Raw genomic sequence first — 20,754 nt, forward strand, 5'->3', positions numbered from 1 at the left:
ACTGCAGAGTATTAATTTCAGAGCTGAGTTTACAACACCAACCTTTTAAGAGATTTGTCCGCGCAGTTGCAAGCGTGCAAGTCTTGTGATTATTGGCAATGCTTTTCCTCCGCAGTGGTTTGAACCTCTGAAAGAATGTCTGAAGCACTGAGGCTATGCATTATCTGGAGGACAGAAACTAAATCCTCACTCACTTCATTTCTATGAAAAGTTGCTCGTTAGGGACAGCCTAACCTTTCCAGGCTTGAGCCAGATGGGTTTGATGACATCATGGGTCCATTTGCACACGCAGTATAGTGTCCTTTTGTTGCCATCTATGTCACAAACTTCCTCCATGCACACAAGCCTGTGAGTTAATTGAGCCCATTTCACTTGTTCATGTTTTGGGACAAACCTTGCAATAGCAGATTTGGCCACTTTGAAATATATGCTTAAAAAGTGCCCCCCCCCCCCCCCCAGTGCTGGGGTCTTGGTCAAAAATAAAACACACACACACACACACACACACACACACACACACACACACACACACACACACACACACACACACACACACACTGGTTCCTGCTGGAGGCGGGCCTGCTGAACTACAGTCCAATCACATGTCCTGTTTACTGGGTTGGTTTGGGATTGTATGCAGCCACCGTGGTGTTGTTCCCCTTGTGGACAAAGGAACAGAGATAACATACTATATATTAATTATAGAATGCAAAAAGAAGAAAATAGGGTGTTTAATTAATAGAGCAGCCCCAGGCGAGGACCCAGGAGATATAATTCCCCGTTCATTTCCCCCAAAGCCTTTTCAAAAAGTATTTATTTAAAGACGTTTTACGCCGCTGACAAAGCCAACTCGGCTTGTGACAAATCATAACAATAAACACGTAAATGTTCCGGGCCGATGGTTGGGGCGGCGGTGGCTCAGGGGGTAGAGTGGCTGGATGGCAACCGCAAGGTTGCCATGTCGAACCTGGCCTCCCCCAGAGTTAGTGTCTAAGTGTCCGTCGACTTCCACTGGAACCCCTAATTGCTCCTGATGTGCTGGTTGGTGCCTTGCATGGTTTCCGCTTTCATCTGTATGGTGTGTTTTTTTACCTAACACACTACATCTGGTTGGTCATCAAAGCGTTTGGTGTTTACCATGATGTGACATTTGGTGTCAGAACCGGTGTCAGAGCTTTATTGCTTGGAATGTTTGAAAATAATGTGTTACATAGTGGTTAAAACATGCTGCAACCACACAAGCTCCCCTGTGCTTAGACCTTGACCTTGGGACAAACAGAAGCAACGTGTCAGTGGACGTGACACATGAGCGATGCGTGGTTGTAAAAGGTCAGAGTGACCTGTTTGGTTCATTGTGAGGTTTGTTGCTACTACTAGTGCATTTAATGATCTGCAGGCAAGGCTGTGAATCCTAAAACGTACAGGGGAGCCAGTGAGTGGAGGTCAATATGGGGTTAATGTGCTCTCGCTTGCATTGTTCTGACTGACCAAGATCTGCTTTGCTATTCCCTGCCTATGCTAATGCTCAATGCCCATGGATGGATGCGCAAGACAGACAGACAGACAGACAGACTCTCTATCCTATAGCAGGATGTTCACCTTGTGTCGTTAAGGTAATTATCGCATGGGTAATGATTGTTTCATGATTCATTTCCTATTGTATTTAATCTTTAAAATCATATTATTTTACGAACAAGCTGAATATGTGGTTGACATATTAATTCAACGGGAGGGTGAGTGAGTACACTTCCCCTTTTTTATTTAATTATTATTATTGCATAATTATTCAAATCACTACGCTGTCTGCCTTGTGTATTATTATTACTCTTAAGGTTCTGTCAACACTGCTTTGAACAGTTGGGAAACTTTACTGAATAACTTTAATTATATCGCATTTTTGTGATCCTGCACATATTTGTATACAATAGTCCGACACCCTACACCAAACCCGAAGCCACGGGTGAGTCTTAACTGGCCACACATGTGTCTTAACCGGCCACACATGTGTCTTAACCAGCCACACATGTCGAAGCCACGGGTGAGTCTTAACCGGCCACGCATGTGTCTTAACCGGCCACGCATGTGTCTTAACCGGCCACGTATGTCTCTTAACCAGCCACACATGTGTCTTAACCGGCCACACATGTCGAAGCCGCGGTTGAGTCTTACCCGGCCAATATGTCAGACCGACGCATGTCGGACCAACGTAAGCACTCCCATATGGGACTACAATTATTCAGTGAAACTGCAACCGTAATAGTATAAGTTGTAATATAGTGAAACATAGTTATGTGCTGCACGTACTGTAACTATGTTTGGATATTTCAAGTTGTACTGTTGTTTACCAGTTCAAGTTCTAACTTGTATTCAAACTTCAAAGTTCTAATACTTTAAGTATTAATAGCGCTACATTAACCACAAGAATCATAGCCTCTCTTTTCTGTTTTTATTTTGTAGATTTGTACATTTGGTGTACAGGGGGAAAAAAAGTGGTGGCCCATAAGTATATCCCTCCCATCCTCGCTATATTCTACAGCTACACTCTGGAACGCATCCTGACCAACTACATCTCTCTCTGGTTTGGAAGTTGCAATGCATCAGACTGGAAGTCTCTGTTCAGAGAGTGGTGAGGACAGCAGGGACGGTTATTGGGAATTCACTGCCTTTCACGTGCCGTTGTCTGACTATCCACACTTTTCCTGGGCTGTGTGTGCTCCAGTTCCTGTCGATTTGATCCAATGAAAGCCAATGAAACTGGTCAGATGACCAATGATATCCAATGAAATCAACAGGAACTGGAGCACACACAGCCCAGGAAAAGTGTGGATAAGGCCAATGACTAACCACCCAGTGACATCAAGGACTGTTCTCTCTGCTGCCCTCTGGAAAAAGGTTCTGCAGAATCCGGTGCAGAACAGCCAGATTTTGATCTAAATAAGTGAAATATGCTCTATCCTTTCTCCTATATATATGATGCTGAAAGGACTCCTTGCTGGGCAATGGACTGACTGTAATATTATTAGTGGTGATTTTACTATTGTAACTTGTTGTATTTTAGTATTGTTTTAAAGGTGATATAGGCAAGTTTTCAGCCAAAAATCAAAATATTTATCTATCTATATTTGTGGCCTTATTCCCTCTATCTTCCCCTATATTTTGATGCTGAGCTGCTGCCCTGTAGACATACACTCTCCCTTTGTCTCCCTCTATGTGTTTGTATCTGTTTATATCCACTGTTGTTTATGTGCCGGGACGGAAGCGTCGTGTTGGGAGGAGGGTCTGTGTGGGGGGTGACGCGGAGTCTTAGCCAATTGCAGCGCGAGGCTGTGACTGTGTGTTCGACCCAGCAGTATTATAATGAAAACGCAATGCGATTTCATTGCAACTTGCAATGAAATCGCATTGGTGAAACTAAGATATGGGGATAATATTATACTTGCAATTTGCAAGTATAATATTATCCCCATATCTTAGTTTCACCATTGTTCATGTGAAATAGTATGTTTATGATGTAATATGTAAGCCTGTTGAAATTATGAGAATCGCTATGTATAGCGCATGGTTGGGTGGTCCGGCCGGCTTGAAGCTTGCATTCAACCCGTGCTCGCCAACGGTGACAAGCCGTCGCTGATCATCATAGCGATGAATAACCGTGGACAAAGTAGTTCACATGAACGATGCTGTAGTGGCTGGGGCATTTGAGGGGCAATATGTTTTATATGCACGATTACAAATGAAAGATAATTGAATTGAGAGCCAGTGAGTCTGCTCCACTACTTCCTACTTCCTCATTTGCGGGACTCGTCGTGTCAGTCTTGTGATATTGTGATTACGCTACAGTTACCCTTAAAAAAACATGTCAACTCAATGTCATTGTTGTAACTATGATATCGATAGAAATTCATATTTGTCATATTTAGCCATACGAGCGCAATATCCATATCGTCCCTCCCAGCAGCAACAACAACCCCATAGCCTGAAGTGACCTGGCTCAGCCAATAGAATGACGGGGGGAGGGGGGTGGAGCTAGATTTTAATTTGTTTGGAAACACTCGATCAATTCTGTGTACAAACACTGGAAACTTGTCTACAATACCTTTAACTAGGTGTAGTTTTTAGATATTTAGATATATAGTAAGCCTGTCTGTCTGTCTGTCTGTCTGTCTGTCTCGTCCTGGCAGACCCTGGTCAATGCATATATTTACGTGATAAAAAAAGAGTTGTGTGTGTGTGTGTGTGTGTGTGTGTGTGTGTGTGTGTGTGTGTGTGTGTGTGTGTGTGTGTGTGTGTGCGTGTGTGTGTGTGTGTGTATAGAATTTCTTTATGTTATTTTGCATTTGCCTAAAGTTACAACTTTACAAGTGAATCCTCACCTGAGGATGATGTTGCTGTTGTTCTTGCTGCTGTTCCTGCTTGCTGTCTTGTTGTTGTTGTTGTTGTTGTAGTAGCTTTTTACTTCCTGCAGATGAGTCCTGTGTCTGATTGTGAATGCAGTGACCTCCATTCTAAAGAAAGAACAGACAGACGTTGAATGCAGTCAGCTCTGTGACAGCACTTAAGTAGATTAATGATACAGGTAAAAGAGTACAGATTAAGAAGTGATATAGGGTCCAAAGGGAAGCACGCACATCTCAAAAACTTCTACAGGTGCATACAATACGAAAGGACGGTTGTCCGCACACTGTGTAGTCAACTTTATTAAATAAACAACCTTTGGTTGTGTTAGGTATGATGAAGACCCGTAAGGGTCGAAACGTTGTTTATTTAATACAGTTCGCTGGGAGAGCATCTACACACAGTGTGCGGACAACCCTCCTTTGTCATTGTACAGATTAAGTAGTAACGTAAACATATGAAACACAGTATATGATGACCCCGGTCAACAAAGTATGACTGCACAAAGCCTATAATGGTGTTACATTTTGAAATGTCCGTGATTCTGTGGTACGAGCTAGCTCTGCATGTGTTTGTTCAAGTGTTGGTGTCGGGGACGGCATGAGCTATATAATAGTGTTCAGACAGAGCACACGCAGTAAACAATATCTGAGACTCTGATGAGAGACAATCTGTGTGACAGACACGGCAGTGAGGGTAAATCCCCGTGGACTGCATTGTCTCTCATGGCCCAGTGGGCAGCACTGTGTCTCTCTCATGACCCAGTGGGCAGCACTATGTCTTCCATGGCCCTGGACTTCACTGTCCAACTGTCCGTTTTATTTTCACTGCGTTCCCGACCTCAGGTATTCAAATACCTCACACGCCGGCAAGATTTGCGGTGGGTTGTGCAGGTTGAGGGTAACAGGCCCCATGAGAGTGCAGGGCCTGGTAAAAAAGGAATATCAGCTTGTAGATTAGCATTTTCCCTAAAAGAGAGGCTATGAGCCGTGTGGTTAATGCATTGTTGACGCTAAATGTAGCGCTATTAATAATTAAAGTATTAGAACCTTGAAGTTTGAAAACAAGTTAGAACTTGATTAGCTTTTACTAGGAATAACAAGTGGTTAACGAGTATTTTTACATTCCACTTTAAGTGTGGACAGTGGTTGCCAGACAGCTACAGAGAGATATTTGGGACCACAGGGAGAAAGAACGCATTGGGAGAGGTGAAGTGTTCCTTCAATGTGCCCCTGAGCAAGGAACTCAACTGATAAATTCTCCAAATGAAACTTTGAATGAACAGATTTATAATCCTCACTGAATCTGCCAGAGGGTAGGCTGTCGCTTTTCCAACTGTGTAACATAATCAGATCCACTGTTATATCAGCCAAAGCATTTGAAAAGAGAAATAATAATGACGCTTCTCTGCGTCATGAGCGGAGAACTCACAACTTGTTAAAGGTATATTCAGTGATTTCACTTAATTCAAATATCACTTATTTTTTTGTTTTGTTGTGATAATCCTCTCTACTATAGAGTGTGCTGACCATATAAGGAGTTCCTCCCTGTCCCCAGTTAACCCATGGGGGTCAAAAAACCTTAGGTTTCGTTTTTGGCTCTCTATCCTGATTGGATGAAAGGCTTGGGTTCCAGCCAAAAACTAAACCTAAGGTTTTTTGAGTGAAATCACTGTATATACCTTTAATACATGTCTTCCGTCATCAAACCAACAGTGATTGCTGATGAAAGCTTTAAAGGGGAAATCCCACGGTCACAGATAGACTATTAGAGTTAAATTATACTTACTGAATCCATCTGGCACTTCTGGGTTCCTTCGCTCTCACTCGTCATTACCCCCGGCTTCACGGGCAATTTACTGGATGTGACAAGTCGCTGAACTTTAGCGATATCCTGTGGAAAAAAGAGAGAAACAAAATGTGTTGACGATGTGTTGAGCAGAGACAGCTGTCACTCACAGGTTCACAAATAGTTATCCACTTGGACCCTACGTACATGCCTGTTCTGGGATTGCCCAAAATGCAGGTAGTTGATCTGCAAGTTATACAATAATGTGACACGGTATGAGCTTCAGATTCAGATCAGATTCAGAATCCTTTATTTTGTCATTGTGTAAAACACAGGAATTTGTTTTGACATTAGCATGTGTGTGTGCATTCCTTATTCCTTTTTTCCCCACATATAACAAATAAAACGAACCACACAAATGCAACACTGTGCAAGAAGTATAAATATAAAGTGCAGAGTTATGGAACATACAGTAGTGCAAACATGTCCGGTGTCATAGTGCCGGTGACTATATAGGGGGCGGGGGAGGGAGGGAAACCAGAGTCATTTAGCAGCCTGGCGGCTGATTTGATATCATTTGAGTGACATGGGTCTGGAGTTGGACTGACGCCCATAAAGTAGGCGTCGGTTACCCGGCCTGGGTAGACCTGACGGGGAGAGACAAACAAACAGGGAGTCTACGAGGGACCTGCAGGTCCCTCATAGACTCCCTGTTTGTTTGTCATGTATACGTTTTATCTTTAATACCTCGTTACGCAAAGCTATAGCTACACGGACGATTGCGCTCACGGTTCGAGGAGGCTCGAGACATTCTTCAGCAACTGGTGAGATCGTTCGGCTTTATTTATTTCAACATCCCGCGAGGATCCGAGGTTTTGTTCTTCCTCTTCTTGTGGAGTAGCCTATACCTTCAACGGGATTACGTTTGTATTTAGCTCACACATTTGTAGTGATTAACGGAATGTTGTAAGATCACAAAAGTTATTTGCAGTGTACTGATTGACTAGGTCAGGAACTGTAAAACAGAGTTCATACTCTGTATATGCTGTTGCTTGCTGTTGCTGTTGCTAGCAAATCCACAAGATAACAATGCATCGTATTGTTAGGTTGTATAGTATTAGTTAATTTACTTATAATGTATTGTTCAGCTTATCTGCATTGCTGGTTACTTTAGACCAGTAACAACTGCTATTTAATCACAACTTGTTATTGTTATTCATGGAGAAATTATCTTCATAAAATACTGGAATACATCAGTGTGAAAGAATTGAGTCCTAAAATGAGTCCAATTGTCCTGCTATATTTTGCATGTCCTCCTGTTGATGGATATATTTAACTCTTTAACAGGAACCCCTTCTGGGCATAACAGTTGCATCGTGCACAATAATTGAACAAGTAGTACGAGATCCGTGTGAGAAACTGCAGCGAGACGCAATGCAGGTAGAGCTGATAGCGGGTGCACTAAGTACATCAGATAACAGGAGTATTACTGGGTGGGGCTTGTATTCCCGACTTGCATGGCAACTTCAATGACACAACAGGCAACTCGTTTTTTGCACCGTCAGCTCCCTCTCAAACCCGCCATTGCAAAGCAATGCAAAAGTAATAATAGTAAATCCTGAGAGCGGGGCAATGAAATGCCTGATTTCTGCTCAGCCCTGAGATATTCTGAAACATCATCTGATGAGAACCGGCTGCTATCAGAGCCCAGGGCTTGCGTTCTTCATAGTATTGTGATCACTGCATATAGTATTGTAATAATTACCTATAGTATTGTGATAACTTCATTGTTACTTAATTGCATTGCGATTACATAATACAGTAGTACCACAGGGCTTGACTGTGCATGTTCTTTATACTGGGCTCTGCTATCCTTGTCTTAAGTTAAATCAATGGGTGATGAAAACCTCCTCAAACTATTATACTAATACTAATACATACTAATATTATACTAGATACTGCAGCACTATAAGTCATGGCCACCCAAACGTTTCCATGCCAAGGACCTCACAGATATCCAGAGCCTCAGGCTGTGCCAGCACCACAATAGAAACAAGCCCTCAGGGCCCTTTTTGTGTTTATTGTATAGTATACCTTTTGCAAACGAATCAATCAATCAATCAGTCAGTCAGTCAGTCAGTCAATCAATCAATAAATGTGCCCCTATTAAGAGAGAAAGAGAGAAAGAAAATCTAGAATAGTCAATATACTGTACAAGCGCTCGTTTCGTGCCGTGTATCGACTTAGCCTGGTTAATAAACCAGACTAATATCGCACGGCCCGCAGGATATTAGTCTGGGGAGGCTCAGCTGGATTTCATTTCCAGGGCGGCGGGTTGAAACATTTTCTCTTTGACGCAATTGGTCAGAGCTACTGTCAGTCAAAGGTCTCAAGCATTGAAAGTCACTGTACCAAAGCCCGCCCATATTGCATACTGTGTCCCGATTGGCCGCCCCATTTCTCTGGTGTAAGAAATGGGCGTACAATTGAGCCTCTCCAGACCGTAATCCGCCGGCTGGCAATTTTTTGCCAACGGCTGATTCAGTCTGGTTTATTAACCAGGCTAGTATCGACTATGAATAAAAAGAAAATGGGTGCGCTAGTAAGTTTCTTTTGTGAAAAGTATTGTGAAATAGCTGTACATTCTGATGAAATCATTATAGTAGTATGGTGTCTGTTCAGTAACAGGGGTCTCCATGTCTTTCCAGCTCTTTAGTAAGCAGAAAATATAGAAGTGGGATTGAAATCATAGTCTGACATGAGGATTGCATCATCTGACCATGTAAAGTGGGAAGGCCCTGTGTGCCACAAGGCATGAAGTGGACACTTAACAGGTCTTATAACAATAAATTGTATCCGATGTTTTGGGATATTATATCCAGCGAAAACAGATGCCATTATGTTATAATATTGACCTCACGATAACCCGCACAGTCCCGTGTGATTTGTGAATATGTCAAACAAAACAGTTCCTTTTTAAACGTCTATCTTTTATAGTCGGGGAAATATACAACAACAACAAACTGATTTCATTCTGTTCTGCCTGGTGCAGTACATAATACGCAGGGTCAACGCTGCTGTTCATGAACATAACAAGGTACATACAGTGGCATCTCTGTCTCAGTCCCTGTGAGCGGTTTGGGGCCCAGCGTCTTGTTACTTTTATGCACAGTAGCCTACTGTGCTATTGAGAGCCAGGCTTTTCTGTCTTTAAATTGGATGATCTTTGGCAGCAATATAAACACCACAATGTGCCAACTCACACCATCGGTGTGGACAATTGGATGATCTTTGGCAGCAATATAAACACCACAATAATGTGCCAACTCACACCATCGGTGTGGACAGACGGAGCTCCACAGTCATCTTGACAATGAGAGGTCCTTCATCAGTTCTGGGGCTACGGGAAGCATTTAGCACAGCTACACACTGCTCCGAAATGGACTGGCGCTATTTGTATGCTAATGAAGTGTGAAGTAAAAACGTAATTGGCCTAAAAAATGTCTCGTGTCTCCTCGTTACTTTTCTTATATTTGGTTTTGTGAGGTGGTTCCTTTTCTGCCCACATCCTTGTGTGGCTGTTTTACTAGGCTTTGCGGTAATGAAAAGAGGAGCAAGCTAGGATTCCGATTTAAATTAGATGGTGCTCCACTGTTAACACTTCACAGGACTTGAACTCTCTGGATGTAAAGTGTCCAAAGATGATCTTCACACATGAACACCTGTTTTATGATCTCTTCAATCTAAAATGCAATCACCAGATGTAAAAAAGCATTGAACGATCCTACACCATGGTCACACGTCTTGAACGACACCAACCAGCACATCAGGAACAATTAGGGCTTCAGTGTCTTGCTCAAGGACACTTTGACGCTAACTCCGGGGGAGCCCGGGTTCGAACTGGCGACCTTGCTGTCACCATCTAACCCTGTGCCACCGCCGCCCCGATGTTGACCTTTGTGCAGAATGATGCTATAGGCGCATCACAGTGACAAACAGTGTCTTCAATGGGAGCTCTTAATTGTGTTATGATATGCCCAGAATTGGACACTATAACCTTTACAGTGTTTAATGTCGAATGAGTGTACCTTGACTTTAGTGGGCTTAAGTGGTTATTGAACGAGTGTACCTCGGCGTGAGGTTGTTGAAAGGTGACTCTGGAGCTGTTGAGCAGAGATGGGTATCTCAGCAGGTGAGACGAGGTGGACATGAAGGGGAGTCTGTGGGCACCGCTGGGCTGGTTGTGTAGCACGGCCGAGAAGCAGATATGAACCGTGTCCTTCAAAGCTTTCAGCTGAGACTCCTGTGGCAGAAACAAAATGATATGAGGACCAAGAGGATTATTCTGCTTTTTATAATTATGTGCCCTTTCTCATCTGTCCATCCGGGAACTGTAAGAGATTTAAACCTAATTTGTTCCCCATAGTACATACAGTAGGGCGGCTGTCTAAAAGGGAATATATATAACGGGTTCCGTCCATCCGACGTGTCCACACGTCCTAGGGAATCCAGGGTTGCAATGACGTACACGTCCTATAGCCGCAGCGCATCTTCAATGATATCGGGCGAGAGAACAATATTCTGAATCTTCTGAAATGGGAATCCCTATTTTGAAGGAATCCCGGGAATGATTGTGTTAAAAGTGCAATGCGGTATACTTACTCCAACTGAACAAGAATTAACATTTCGTCTTCGGCAAGTCAAAAAGAACGTTCAGTATTGAGATTGGAGCCGCATGGAGTATGAAGCCATTTCTTCTTCGCGTGAACCTTCAAAAGGTTTTGTAGTATTGTATGCTGCAGCCTCATCACCCGCTTGTATTTGATATTATTCTCTCTGTTCAAAGTCTCCGTCAATCCCTATACATATCCATCATTAAAATGGATCAGATGCTTGACATCCAGTATTAATCTTTTATTCAAACAGATCCATCAACCTGCAAAACAAGACTATTTTACGGGAGAGAATGTCAAACAATGAAACGTACAAAAGAAGATCGAGTTATATCCACCTTGTCGAGCGGGGCCTTCTCCAGCTCCTCCTTTGCGATGGTTAGCTTGTGCTCCAGGTCCATTAGCTGCTGGCCCTGGAAGTAAGACGTGCACGTTAGAAACAATTGCACTGTGGCAAAGTCTGCAAACACAGCGTTCCTGCATCCCTGCTCTCCTCTCACCACAGTAATTAACTAGAACTGCACTCTCTCTCGAGTGCTTGTTGCAAGCAGAGCGCGCAAGACAAGTACTGTCGACCGCTCCCATCTGTCAAATCTCAGCTTCTCTGTGAAGGAACGTTTGAAATGTTGAATTAGTATAGGTTTAGCTATTTGCTACCTACCTACTTTATGCATGTAGAAAAAAGTAGTATTATGAAGTATGGTACAAGTTTCTATCTATAAAATAACTACAGTTTTATTGATTTAGAATTATTCTGGATCCCTTTTAGTTTCTCAAACATCGATATCCGATGAAAAAAAGGTATATAAACTGAAATAAAATATGTTATCATGTATACAGTATAATTATTTAATTATTTATTTTAAATTGTCAATTGCTTTATTCTTTACTTAATCTTGGACTATAGTGATAATAATACTAAATGCCTCTGTGTATAATTATGTAATTTGTAAGTTGATTAGCGGTATACTGTGGTTACTTTGCGTCACTTTTGATGCATATGCACCGTCCCAGCATATTCGATGCGTATGCACTGTCCCAGCAAATGACTACTTGTGCCTGATACGGCAGTGGTGCCAAATTACATACATGTATGTATACATAGGAGCATTACCTTTAATTATCCCGACACTAAAACATATCGTCATTACGTCACCATCGAAAACCAATTACACTCTGGCATTGGGTCCTTTAATCCACATCTTTATTACGTCATCATTGAGAGCTAGTTATACCAGTTATACCCTGACGTCATATGCTGGGACGGTGCATACGCATCGAATATGCTGGGACGGCGCATACGCATCGAATATCGTCCTGGGCGAAACTAGTACTTGCGTGCTCTGCTTGCGCAAGTAATAATGAATTATCTCTGTAGCACAAAGGATAGACATTCACCCTTATCTTATGCTGCTGCTCATCACTTTTGGCCTGACGAAAAAAAAAGGCAGATCCACAAGCTCTCAACGTGCCGCGCCATTCACTCTACCATGTAGGGGACAGCAGCACTGTCCGTGGTCCTGAACACTCACTCTACCATGTAGGGCACAGCAGCGCTGTGCAAGGTTCTGAACACCTTCTCTGCCAGGAGACAGCAGCGCTGTCCAGGGTGCTGAACACTCACTCTACCAGGAGACAGCAGCGCTGTCCAGGGTGCTGCACACTCACTCTACCAGGAGACAGCAGCGCTGTCCAGGGTGCTGAACACTCACTCTACCAGGAGACAGCAGCGCTGTCCAGGGTGCTGAACACTCACTCTACCAGGAGACAGCAGCGCTGTCCAGGGTGCTGCACACTCACTCTACCAGGAGACAGCAGCGCTGTCCAGGGTGCTGAACACTCACTCTACCAGGAGACAGCAGCGCTGTCCAGGGTGCTGAACACTCACTCTACCAGGAGACAGCAGCGCTGTCCAGGGTGCTGAACATTCACTCTACCAGGAGACAGCAGCGCTGTCCATGGTGCTGAACACTCACTCTACCTCACTCACTCACTCACTCACTCTACCATGTAGGGGACAGCAGAGCTGCACAACGTGTTGTGAACTGTAAAAAAAAGGAGCGGGAGCTATAGTAGCCTACAGACCCCAGGTGGGACTCCATTCACTGACAATACAGTCAGTGCACACGCTATTATCATTACAGTTCCGCTGTAGAGAAAATCTATCTCCAGGGCAGGGTATAATATAATTTTAGGATTAAAAATGATTTAGTGAAATTGGCTAGACTACTTAATATGTCATTGAGATACAGGTGAAATCGTAGCCAAAGGACATTTTTTGCATGGTTTGATCTCGTACAATTCAGAGACCTTCAAAATAAGCAGACAAGAAAGGAAAGGAAAGGAAAGGAAAGAGAAAACATGCTCAGTAACAGGGACCCATTTTTGCATTAATTACTTTGATAATTAGTTGAACTCCCCCAACATAACGAAATGTACTAAAACAAAGTGGAATTCTGATTAAAATTCAACAATGAACTGAACAAATTGTGCTGAAAAGGGAAAGTCGTTCAGTGATCTGATTAGTACGATGTAGAAAGTGAAAGTCTCAGTGATCATTAATGCAATTGGAACTCTTTTAGTGTACAAATGTAACACAATGGAGCCTTAAAGCTGCTATAAGCAATAATATGTAAACATTTTTAAATCTTGTTTTTTTTGGTATTCAGACAGCCAGCAATGGGTAGAACGCTCCCAAAATAAATGTAGTCTCTGTGACACATCTATAGGGTCCGCAATCTGCATTCAAAGATGTTCCTAGAATCTTTGTCATTGGTCGAAAAAAACCTGGTCGCAATGACTAACCAATCAGGAAGCAGATAGGCAAATCGACCAATGACAAAGGTTCTAGGAAAATATTTGAATGACGATTGCGGCCCCTAGATGTGTCACAGAGACTATAAAATAAAAATAAACAAAAAGGTAATTAAAAATTTGACATTATTGCTTATAGCAGCCTATTCATAGTCTGGATTTTCGGTGGTGATGTGACCACCGCTCCGGTGGTGAGGTGACCACCGCTCCGGTGGTGAGGTGACCACTGGAGCTGAAATAACGTTGAGCGGTGGTGAGTAAAAACAGAGAGAAGGGCTGGAGCGGTGGCGGTAGTTTGCTCTTCACCGCGGCTCGTGACGTCATGTTGTAGACATGGCCTGGAAAATCCAGACTATGTATGAATAAATTAATTCAATAAATTAGCAACGAGGATTTGACAGTGTATTGAGACACTGTCATACAGAAAGAGATGGTAACAACGCTCTCTCACACCGCGGTCACAGGTTGATCACAACTCGTTTCGTTTGCGCTTCATCAACACCCATTAACCCATTAAGACCCGAGGCCAATTATACAAATTCCTTCAGTAGTTCTCACACTTAAAGATTTTTTCTAAAATGTTCAAAATTAGTATCTGTTATATCATGAGTTGCCTGCATGTACATCTTAGTCTGTGTACTTGAACTTGAGATACAGTGTACTTGATATGTATTGTGTAGGCCTACTGCCTGTACTGTAGCATACTTTATGGATAGGCTACGAGAGACATCTCAGCGCCAGCAAGGTCAGCCTTGCTGCATTAGTCATTATCGTTTCTATGTCTCATATCTTGTTGTGCACGCCATTATGATCCAGCACTATATTATATGTTCCCTGTTGTGTAATAAACGTTGTGAACCTTTAGCGTGGTGGCACAAAGTGACAAAGTAGAAACTAAAGCTTGTATATCTGGTATTTTGGAAAAGCAAAAATCTGCTTCTCTCAATGTTTAGAAATGGCCTACAGTAATGTTTGGAACTATAGTGGACGCCTGATGGCAAAGGGTTATTTCAGCATTGTTCTTGCGCTTTCTCTGAGCACACAAGTTAACATCTTGTCAATAAATGATTTAATATTGAAGCTCTACTAGAGTGATGCGGTGTGGCACTTATAACTGACTTTTATACACAATCTATACAACATTGGCCTTCCTGATGTGACTGTTTATATAGAGCATGTTTTATTGGCCCGTTGAAGTGCTACACGATACTGGCCTCCATCCATAAACACCCAAGGTCAAACATCAAACAATGCTGAAAATGTGATAATGTTGCATTCAATGTCTCGTTCTTGTTGCAACGGTTACAGTATCTGACCTTGATTCCTACTGGGATTATTCCTCGCAGTCAAGTGTTAATTTCAGTGGTGAATACACCTCGGGGGTGTACTGTATTGCTACTGTATTATTCATTGGATTTATTTAAGTTTTCAGTCTGTGCGGCAACAGTCAAGGACGGGGGCAGTGGTTTTTCCAGGAAAGAGAAGCATCAGATCTTTTCCCATCACAGGGAATTTGAGCCGTATCTCAGAAAGCCTATTCGTATATAGCTGTCAGACTGGAGCTCGAGAGGGAATCCAGAGGAATTACATTTGAGGAGTTCTTTAATCAGGAGCACAAAGGCTTTTACATTGTGTCTCTGTAGCAAATGGCAACTGAGAGGCAGTAAGTATTCATTGCCTTCTGACCTGAATTACTTTCGGGGAGATAAGGATACATACAGACGGGTCAACAAAAGGCTTTGCATATGGCTGTGTAATGTGAAAAAAGATAGAGGGATGTTTAATTTACATATTTCAAAAAACATGGCTGCTATATCATTAGGAACCGACACTTAGTCATTCTCTCTGCCATGATCTTACAATTGGCTGAGAGAATAAATTATGAAATATTTCAGCCATGGGTATTATTGGGTAGGTCCCACATTTGTCCCACATGTGTCCCTTGTGTGTGAGTTCAGTAAGGGACGATTCAGTATTACAATTGTCGTAGTACAGTCCCATTACCTCCAGCAGCATCATCGCAAGGTCAGTGTGTTAAAAGTCCAGCCATTTGGATATAGGTACTGACCCTCACATCGTGTCTTCCATGACCAGCGTGTCTAAAGTCAAATCTTCTCTGCACTGAATCACTTCTAAATGTCTTTTCCGAAGAGGACTGATTGACGTGCCGGTAATTCATTTTCAATGAGAGGTGAGCGGACTATAGGCAGGGAGGCGCGGTCAATCTGACAAGCGGGCTTGGTCCGTTACAAATGTTCTCTCCTATACACGCCCACCCACCCAGAGTTGAGTTGTCTAGAACATTCTACGTGATGTGGATGCGAGACCGATCCTTGCCTGTTATGAGATCCCTCAAATGCAAGGTATACGACTAATTGAAGAAAATAAATGTATACATTTAAGTTATACATTTAAGTTGTTTAACAAAACTCAGGAAAGAAAAAAAAAAAACTTTTTGAAAAGTAATAGAAGTCTCAAAAGTTTAAAAACAAAACCAAATATTCAGACATTGGTATACAAGACAAACGAAACAAAACATTAGATGATTTGAAGGAAAAAACTAATGTAAACGGGCGACTGTCCCAGAGAGCAGAAGGAAATAAGATATGTTTCACTAAATGTATATGCACCTATTACACCTATTACTCATCAATAATGAATAGATGCATTAGACATTATATAACATATCGTTCTTTATAGGCTATGACAATCTGCTATTGTCTATGCATAAAATAAAACGTTGTACCGGCAGGGATACAGTATTCTGCAGTGCATATTGAAGGTGTTTCTATGGTTACCAGTTAGTTACCACACATGGAGAGCCTGGCGTTTACTGGATGTGGGCTTGTCTGTCTGTATCTGTCTGTCTATTCGCACGAGGAGCACACAGAGATCACTGCAGATCAAAGCTGGTACACAGGTGTCAGATAGGAATAATCGCTGCTATGGGCGAATTGTGAAGTGGCACCACCACAGGCTGTTGATTTGAAAAATGTGAAATGGGCCATGCAGCCTCTGAATGCAGTCACTGCCACAATGTCTCACAGTAGAATCCACAAGCTCACAATGTATCACACGGTCAACACGTTGAGAACTTATAGATCGGCCATTTGTGCCATTTGTCATAGGAAAGAGTGCTTAAGTAGAAAATGTCGCCCACTCTATTTTTAAGATTGTCTCATCATTGTTTAGGAAATAGAGGACAACATTTAACATGAGTGAAACTCAGCCCTGGGGATTTGTTGCATTTGTGGTTTCAGTTGTATAGCCTTGATGGATATCATTCTATCCAGGTGGTCCTGGTACATGTTATGTATAGCTCCAGTCTGGAACTGTTACAAAGACCACCCACCTTCAATTTGAGCTCACCTTAAAAATCAAATCCTTTTTCCCATAGCGCAGTTCTTTCAGTTGAGCTTGGATTCTTTTGGACTGCAAGAGGAAGATAAGAAAAAAAATAAAGTGTTAGCTTATTTGCCAACCCCCAAGGTGGGGTTTGGTGAAAAGGGCTTTTCTGTGTGGAGTTTGCATTTTGCAGTTTGGGGGGTTCTGTGAGGGTATAGGTAGTAGGTACCCTCTCAGAAAACGTAATCCTGGTCTCTAAACTACCTGATGGAGGTGAAAGGAACTGGTTGCAATAACATGTTCCGTCCACACGCTATGTCCATGTCCACCCCTCCGGGCGTGCTAACTAGACTTGCACCTCCCACGAGTCTTTTTGGATGTGAGTGAGAGAGAGAGAGAGAGAGAGAGAGAGAGAGAGAGAGAGAGAGAGAGATTGGTTTTAGATCATGTAGCAGGTTTCTGCCAGCCACAGCAGAAGAGGCCTTTTGGGGAGAGTTCCCTGCATGGGCCAAGCCGTGGCTTAAAAAGAAAATTTGTCCCTTTCACTAAACTACGAACCCCACACGTCGAGCTTGTAGATCTGCTGAAATTATTTTTAGCAACATAAATCTTATATGGGGGCCCTGATAAAAATGATACGTAGCTTGCGTATAGTTAGTTCAGTCAGAGCGCACATATGAACGGGTGAGGAGGAGAAGAGTCAACTTTTCACCGCTGATTTTCCCGACCTTGTGAAGGAAGGTCGGGAAACAGTTTCTAGGACCTCCATTTTGGGCAGACAAGATGTGTGCGTCCCCCCCCGCACAATCACAAGCACAGTAAAGCACAAAAGGTTTTCAAAGAGATATAGAAAATTTGCTCGTGTACTAAGATCATCCGGAACGGCCCTTCTGACCATAAAATCAGGCTGCAAAAATACTACTGTAGGCGACCGGGCATTTGCGAATCGGGGCACCGTCACTCTGGAACACCCTGCCCCATGAGGCTGGAGATCAGGCTTGCCGAGTCTGTGTCGCATTTTAAATCCCTCCTAAAGACTCATTTTGTACAGAGCTGCATGCATTTAGCCCATCACCCATGTGATTTTTTTATTTATTTATTGTTATCTTCTGTTATGTTCTATCGACAAATCTCTTCTATTGTATTCTATGCCTTTTTTAATCCATGTTTTTCTCTATATATTTCTGTTAGGCACTTTGTGACTTGTTCTTAAAAGGTGCTATATAAATAAAGCTTTCTTATTATAATTAGAATTATAATTATAATGCTCTATATAGTCTATGCGCAACGGCCAATCCGCTGCCTGTGTTTGTCCTCTCTTTTTGGACAGTCGTGTTTTCAAATGGATTTTCAAATACGACGGGGAAACTTGAGATTCCCTCCTGGCGTACCAGTGGCACATGTCCCGCGGACCGGCGGTTGGGAACCTCAGCAAAACAGCGTGTCAATTGTCGAAGCTATAAGATATCTATAGTTCACTTTGCCGTTCTTTATTCTTCACCAGTTAATGTCGATGTTAATTCACCCTTCGTCAGCCTTCTGATTGGTCCCTGACTGACCAACCAGCAGGCTCTTCCGCCTCGTTCCGCCCTGGTTCCGCCTCGTTTATGTTTAATTTGCTAAAACAATCTTTTTTTTTGGAAAAAGCTAAAAACAAACCTGATATGCCCTGCAGTCACCGTGCTGCACCTGTGATGTTCCTTTTTTACTGACACCAAGTTTAAAATAATAATTATATCAATACGAAGCAACTGAAAAACCTGTTATTTCAATGGTATAGTGGATGGAGACGAGAGAGGCTTTTTGTCCAACCACGAAACGGCAACCAAATGGGCGCGAAGAGGGGCAGAACCACGGGCGAGACTTGACAAAGGGTGAATTTCCATTGTACTTTCTCTGTTAAACTATCCATGCACAATGAGAAAGGGAAGGGGGTGGTAGCTATCCATGGTGCTGGAAGGGAAGGATTCTTGGCTATTACCTGTCCATGGTGCTGAACACTATAAGGATCCCTGATCTGTAGCTATCCATGTTTTATTTTTTCTCCTTGCTCTCTCTTCTTGCCCTGTCGCTATAAAGAAATATGAGAGCTTGTGACTGTATTGTTTTTCCTTTTTTTTCCCCCATTTCTTGAAAGGTTTTGGACATACAAGGTTCTGAATGACAGTCAAGAGACTGAAAGGAGTCAGGGAGATATTATGTAAGGGATAATATCTGGCTTCGGCCTCGGTGGTTAAACTATCCCTGTCGGTGAATTATCTCCCGACAATGACCATCTAGCCAGATATTATCCCACTTATTACATGGCTACCTAACATAAATTAATACACAACACAACAACAAAAAGTATTCCATAAGTATCCGCGCTGGCTGCGTCTGGCCAGCTGCAGGGCTGCAGCACTGCCGGAAAACAGGGAAGTGAGTTGACCAAATCGAATCCATTTCCGCGTCCTGCTTCGGCTATTTCTCGCATCAAATGTTTTCAAAAACATTCTTGAGAGCAATGTTTAGCTGTAAATGACATTGTGTGTCACTAGTGTGTGTGTGTGTGTGTGTGTGTGTGTGTGTGTGTGTGTGTGTGTGTTTACATGGCTGTCATGTTGGAAACAGCAGTAAATCAAGCGAGGGGCGCAGCCGCGCAGCTGGTGCTCAGAGGGTTTGATTAGGCATAGGAGGCATATAGGAGCGGTCATTGTCAACACAACTCACCGCTGAATTCAGCGATTGACCAATCAGAATCAAGCATTCAACCAAGCCATGTAAATAAAGGGATTTATATCTGTGTTTTCGGTGTAATTATTTTGAATGTGCAGAATGAACGACGATTACTGTTCAATTCAATTACCGTTGAAACTATACAGTTATTTCAACAATATTGATAATTTCCCTATCTAGTGCTCCGTAAAAAAAAAATCACACACGTGTGAACTGAGTGGTGCAATTCCCCCCCCCCCCCCCCCCCTCTCTCTCTCTCTCTCTCTCTCTCTCATTAGAGACACAGCACTACCCCTCCCTCTGTTTCTGGCGACCCCTACTGGTATAACAGTAACATACTCAGGCTCATGTGCACAGGTACCTACACAGGTACACAGGTAGGTACGTATACACGGACATTGCTGGTTGTAGGAGTGGTTGCACCACTCAAAAAGGAGTGATTAGATTTCAGGCAGGGCTACTCTGCTACACATGCACTAAACAACAGTACTGTGGCCCGGACTGGCCTGGCGTCCCATGCAGGCACCTATATAAGCTCATTAATGTGCATTGCAGGTTTGACGAAACGAATATTGTCCAGTGTGGGTTCTTACCTCTTCTGCGTACACGTCACAAAGTTTGTTACCCGACATGAGCTTGTTTTTCAGACTCTTGTTCTGGAGAAGAAAAGGAGAGAAATGGATGTCATTGGAGTATATGTTAATATACACATGCGCAAATGCACACACACACACACACACACACACACACACACACACACACACACACACACACACACACACACACACTTGAGTTAATGAGCTGGAGTGAGATTATTCTGTGATTCGGGACTCGGGAGGTCAATTTGGCTGTGGATCAATTACAGACATTTGCATCTCCTCTCACCTCTAAAGAAGAGTCTCTGTGAGGATTGATGAGTAGCAATGAAATGACAGCTGTCATAACAAGTGACATATGGTGGCCCCCAGAACATCCCCAGAGTGACGATGATATCCACTAGAGAGCTCATATTTCACACTACATT

At 42.8% G+C, this 20,754-nt stretch overlaps 1 protein-coding gene across 1 annotated transcript in view; it reads right to left on the reverse strand.

Moving 5' to 3' along the window:
* Positions 1 to 20,754, reverse strand: part of LOC308320824 (leucine zipper protein 2-like) — a gene marked incomplete at both ends in the record, with an annotated part of 135,961 nt that overhangs the window by 671 nt on the left and 114,536 nt on the right. Inside the window, 6 exons of the mRNA XM_080771506.1 lie at positions 4,374 to 4,505; positions 6,184 to 6,288; positions 10,313 to 10,486; positions 11,195 to 11,269; positions 17,040 to 17,102; positions 20,324 to 20,386. Coding sequence (XP_080627632.1) covers positions 4,374 to 4,505; positions 6,184 to 6,288; positions 10,313 to 10,486; positions 11,195 to 11,269; positions 17,040 to 17,102; positions 20,324 to 20,386 — 612 coding nt within the window. The remainder of the gene's footprint in view (positions 1 to 4,373; positions 4,506 to 6,183; positions 6,289 to 10,312; positions 10,487 to 11,194; positions 11,270 to 17,039; positions 17,103 to 20,323; positions 20,387 to 20,754) is intronic.

Source organism: Protomyctophum bolini, assembly GCF_963924005.1.
Source record: "Protomyctophum bolini genome assembly, chromosome: 1".
In the NCBI taxonomy this organism is placed as follows: domain Eukaryota; kingdom Metazoa; phylum Chordata; class Actinopteri; order Myctophiformes; family Myctophidae; genus Protomyctophum; species Protomyctophum bolini.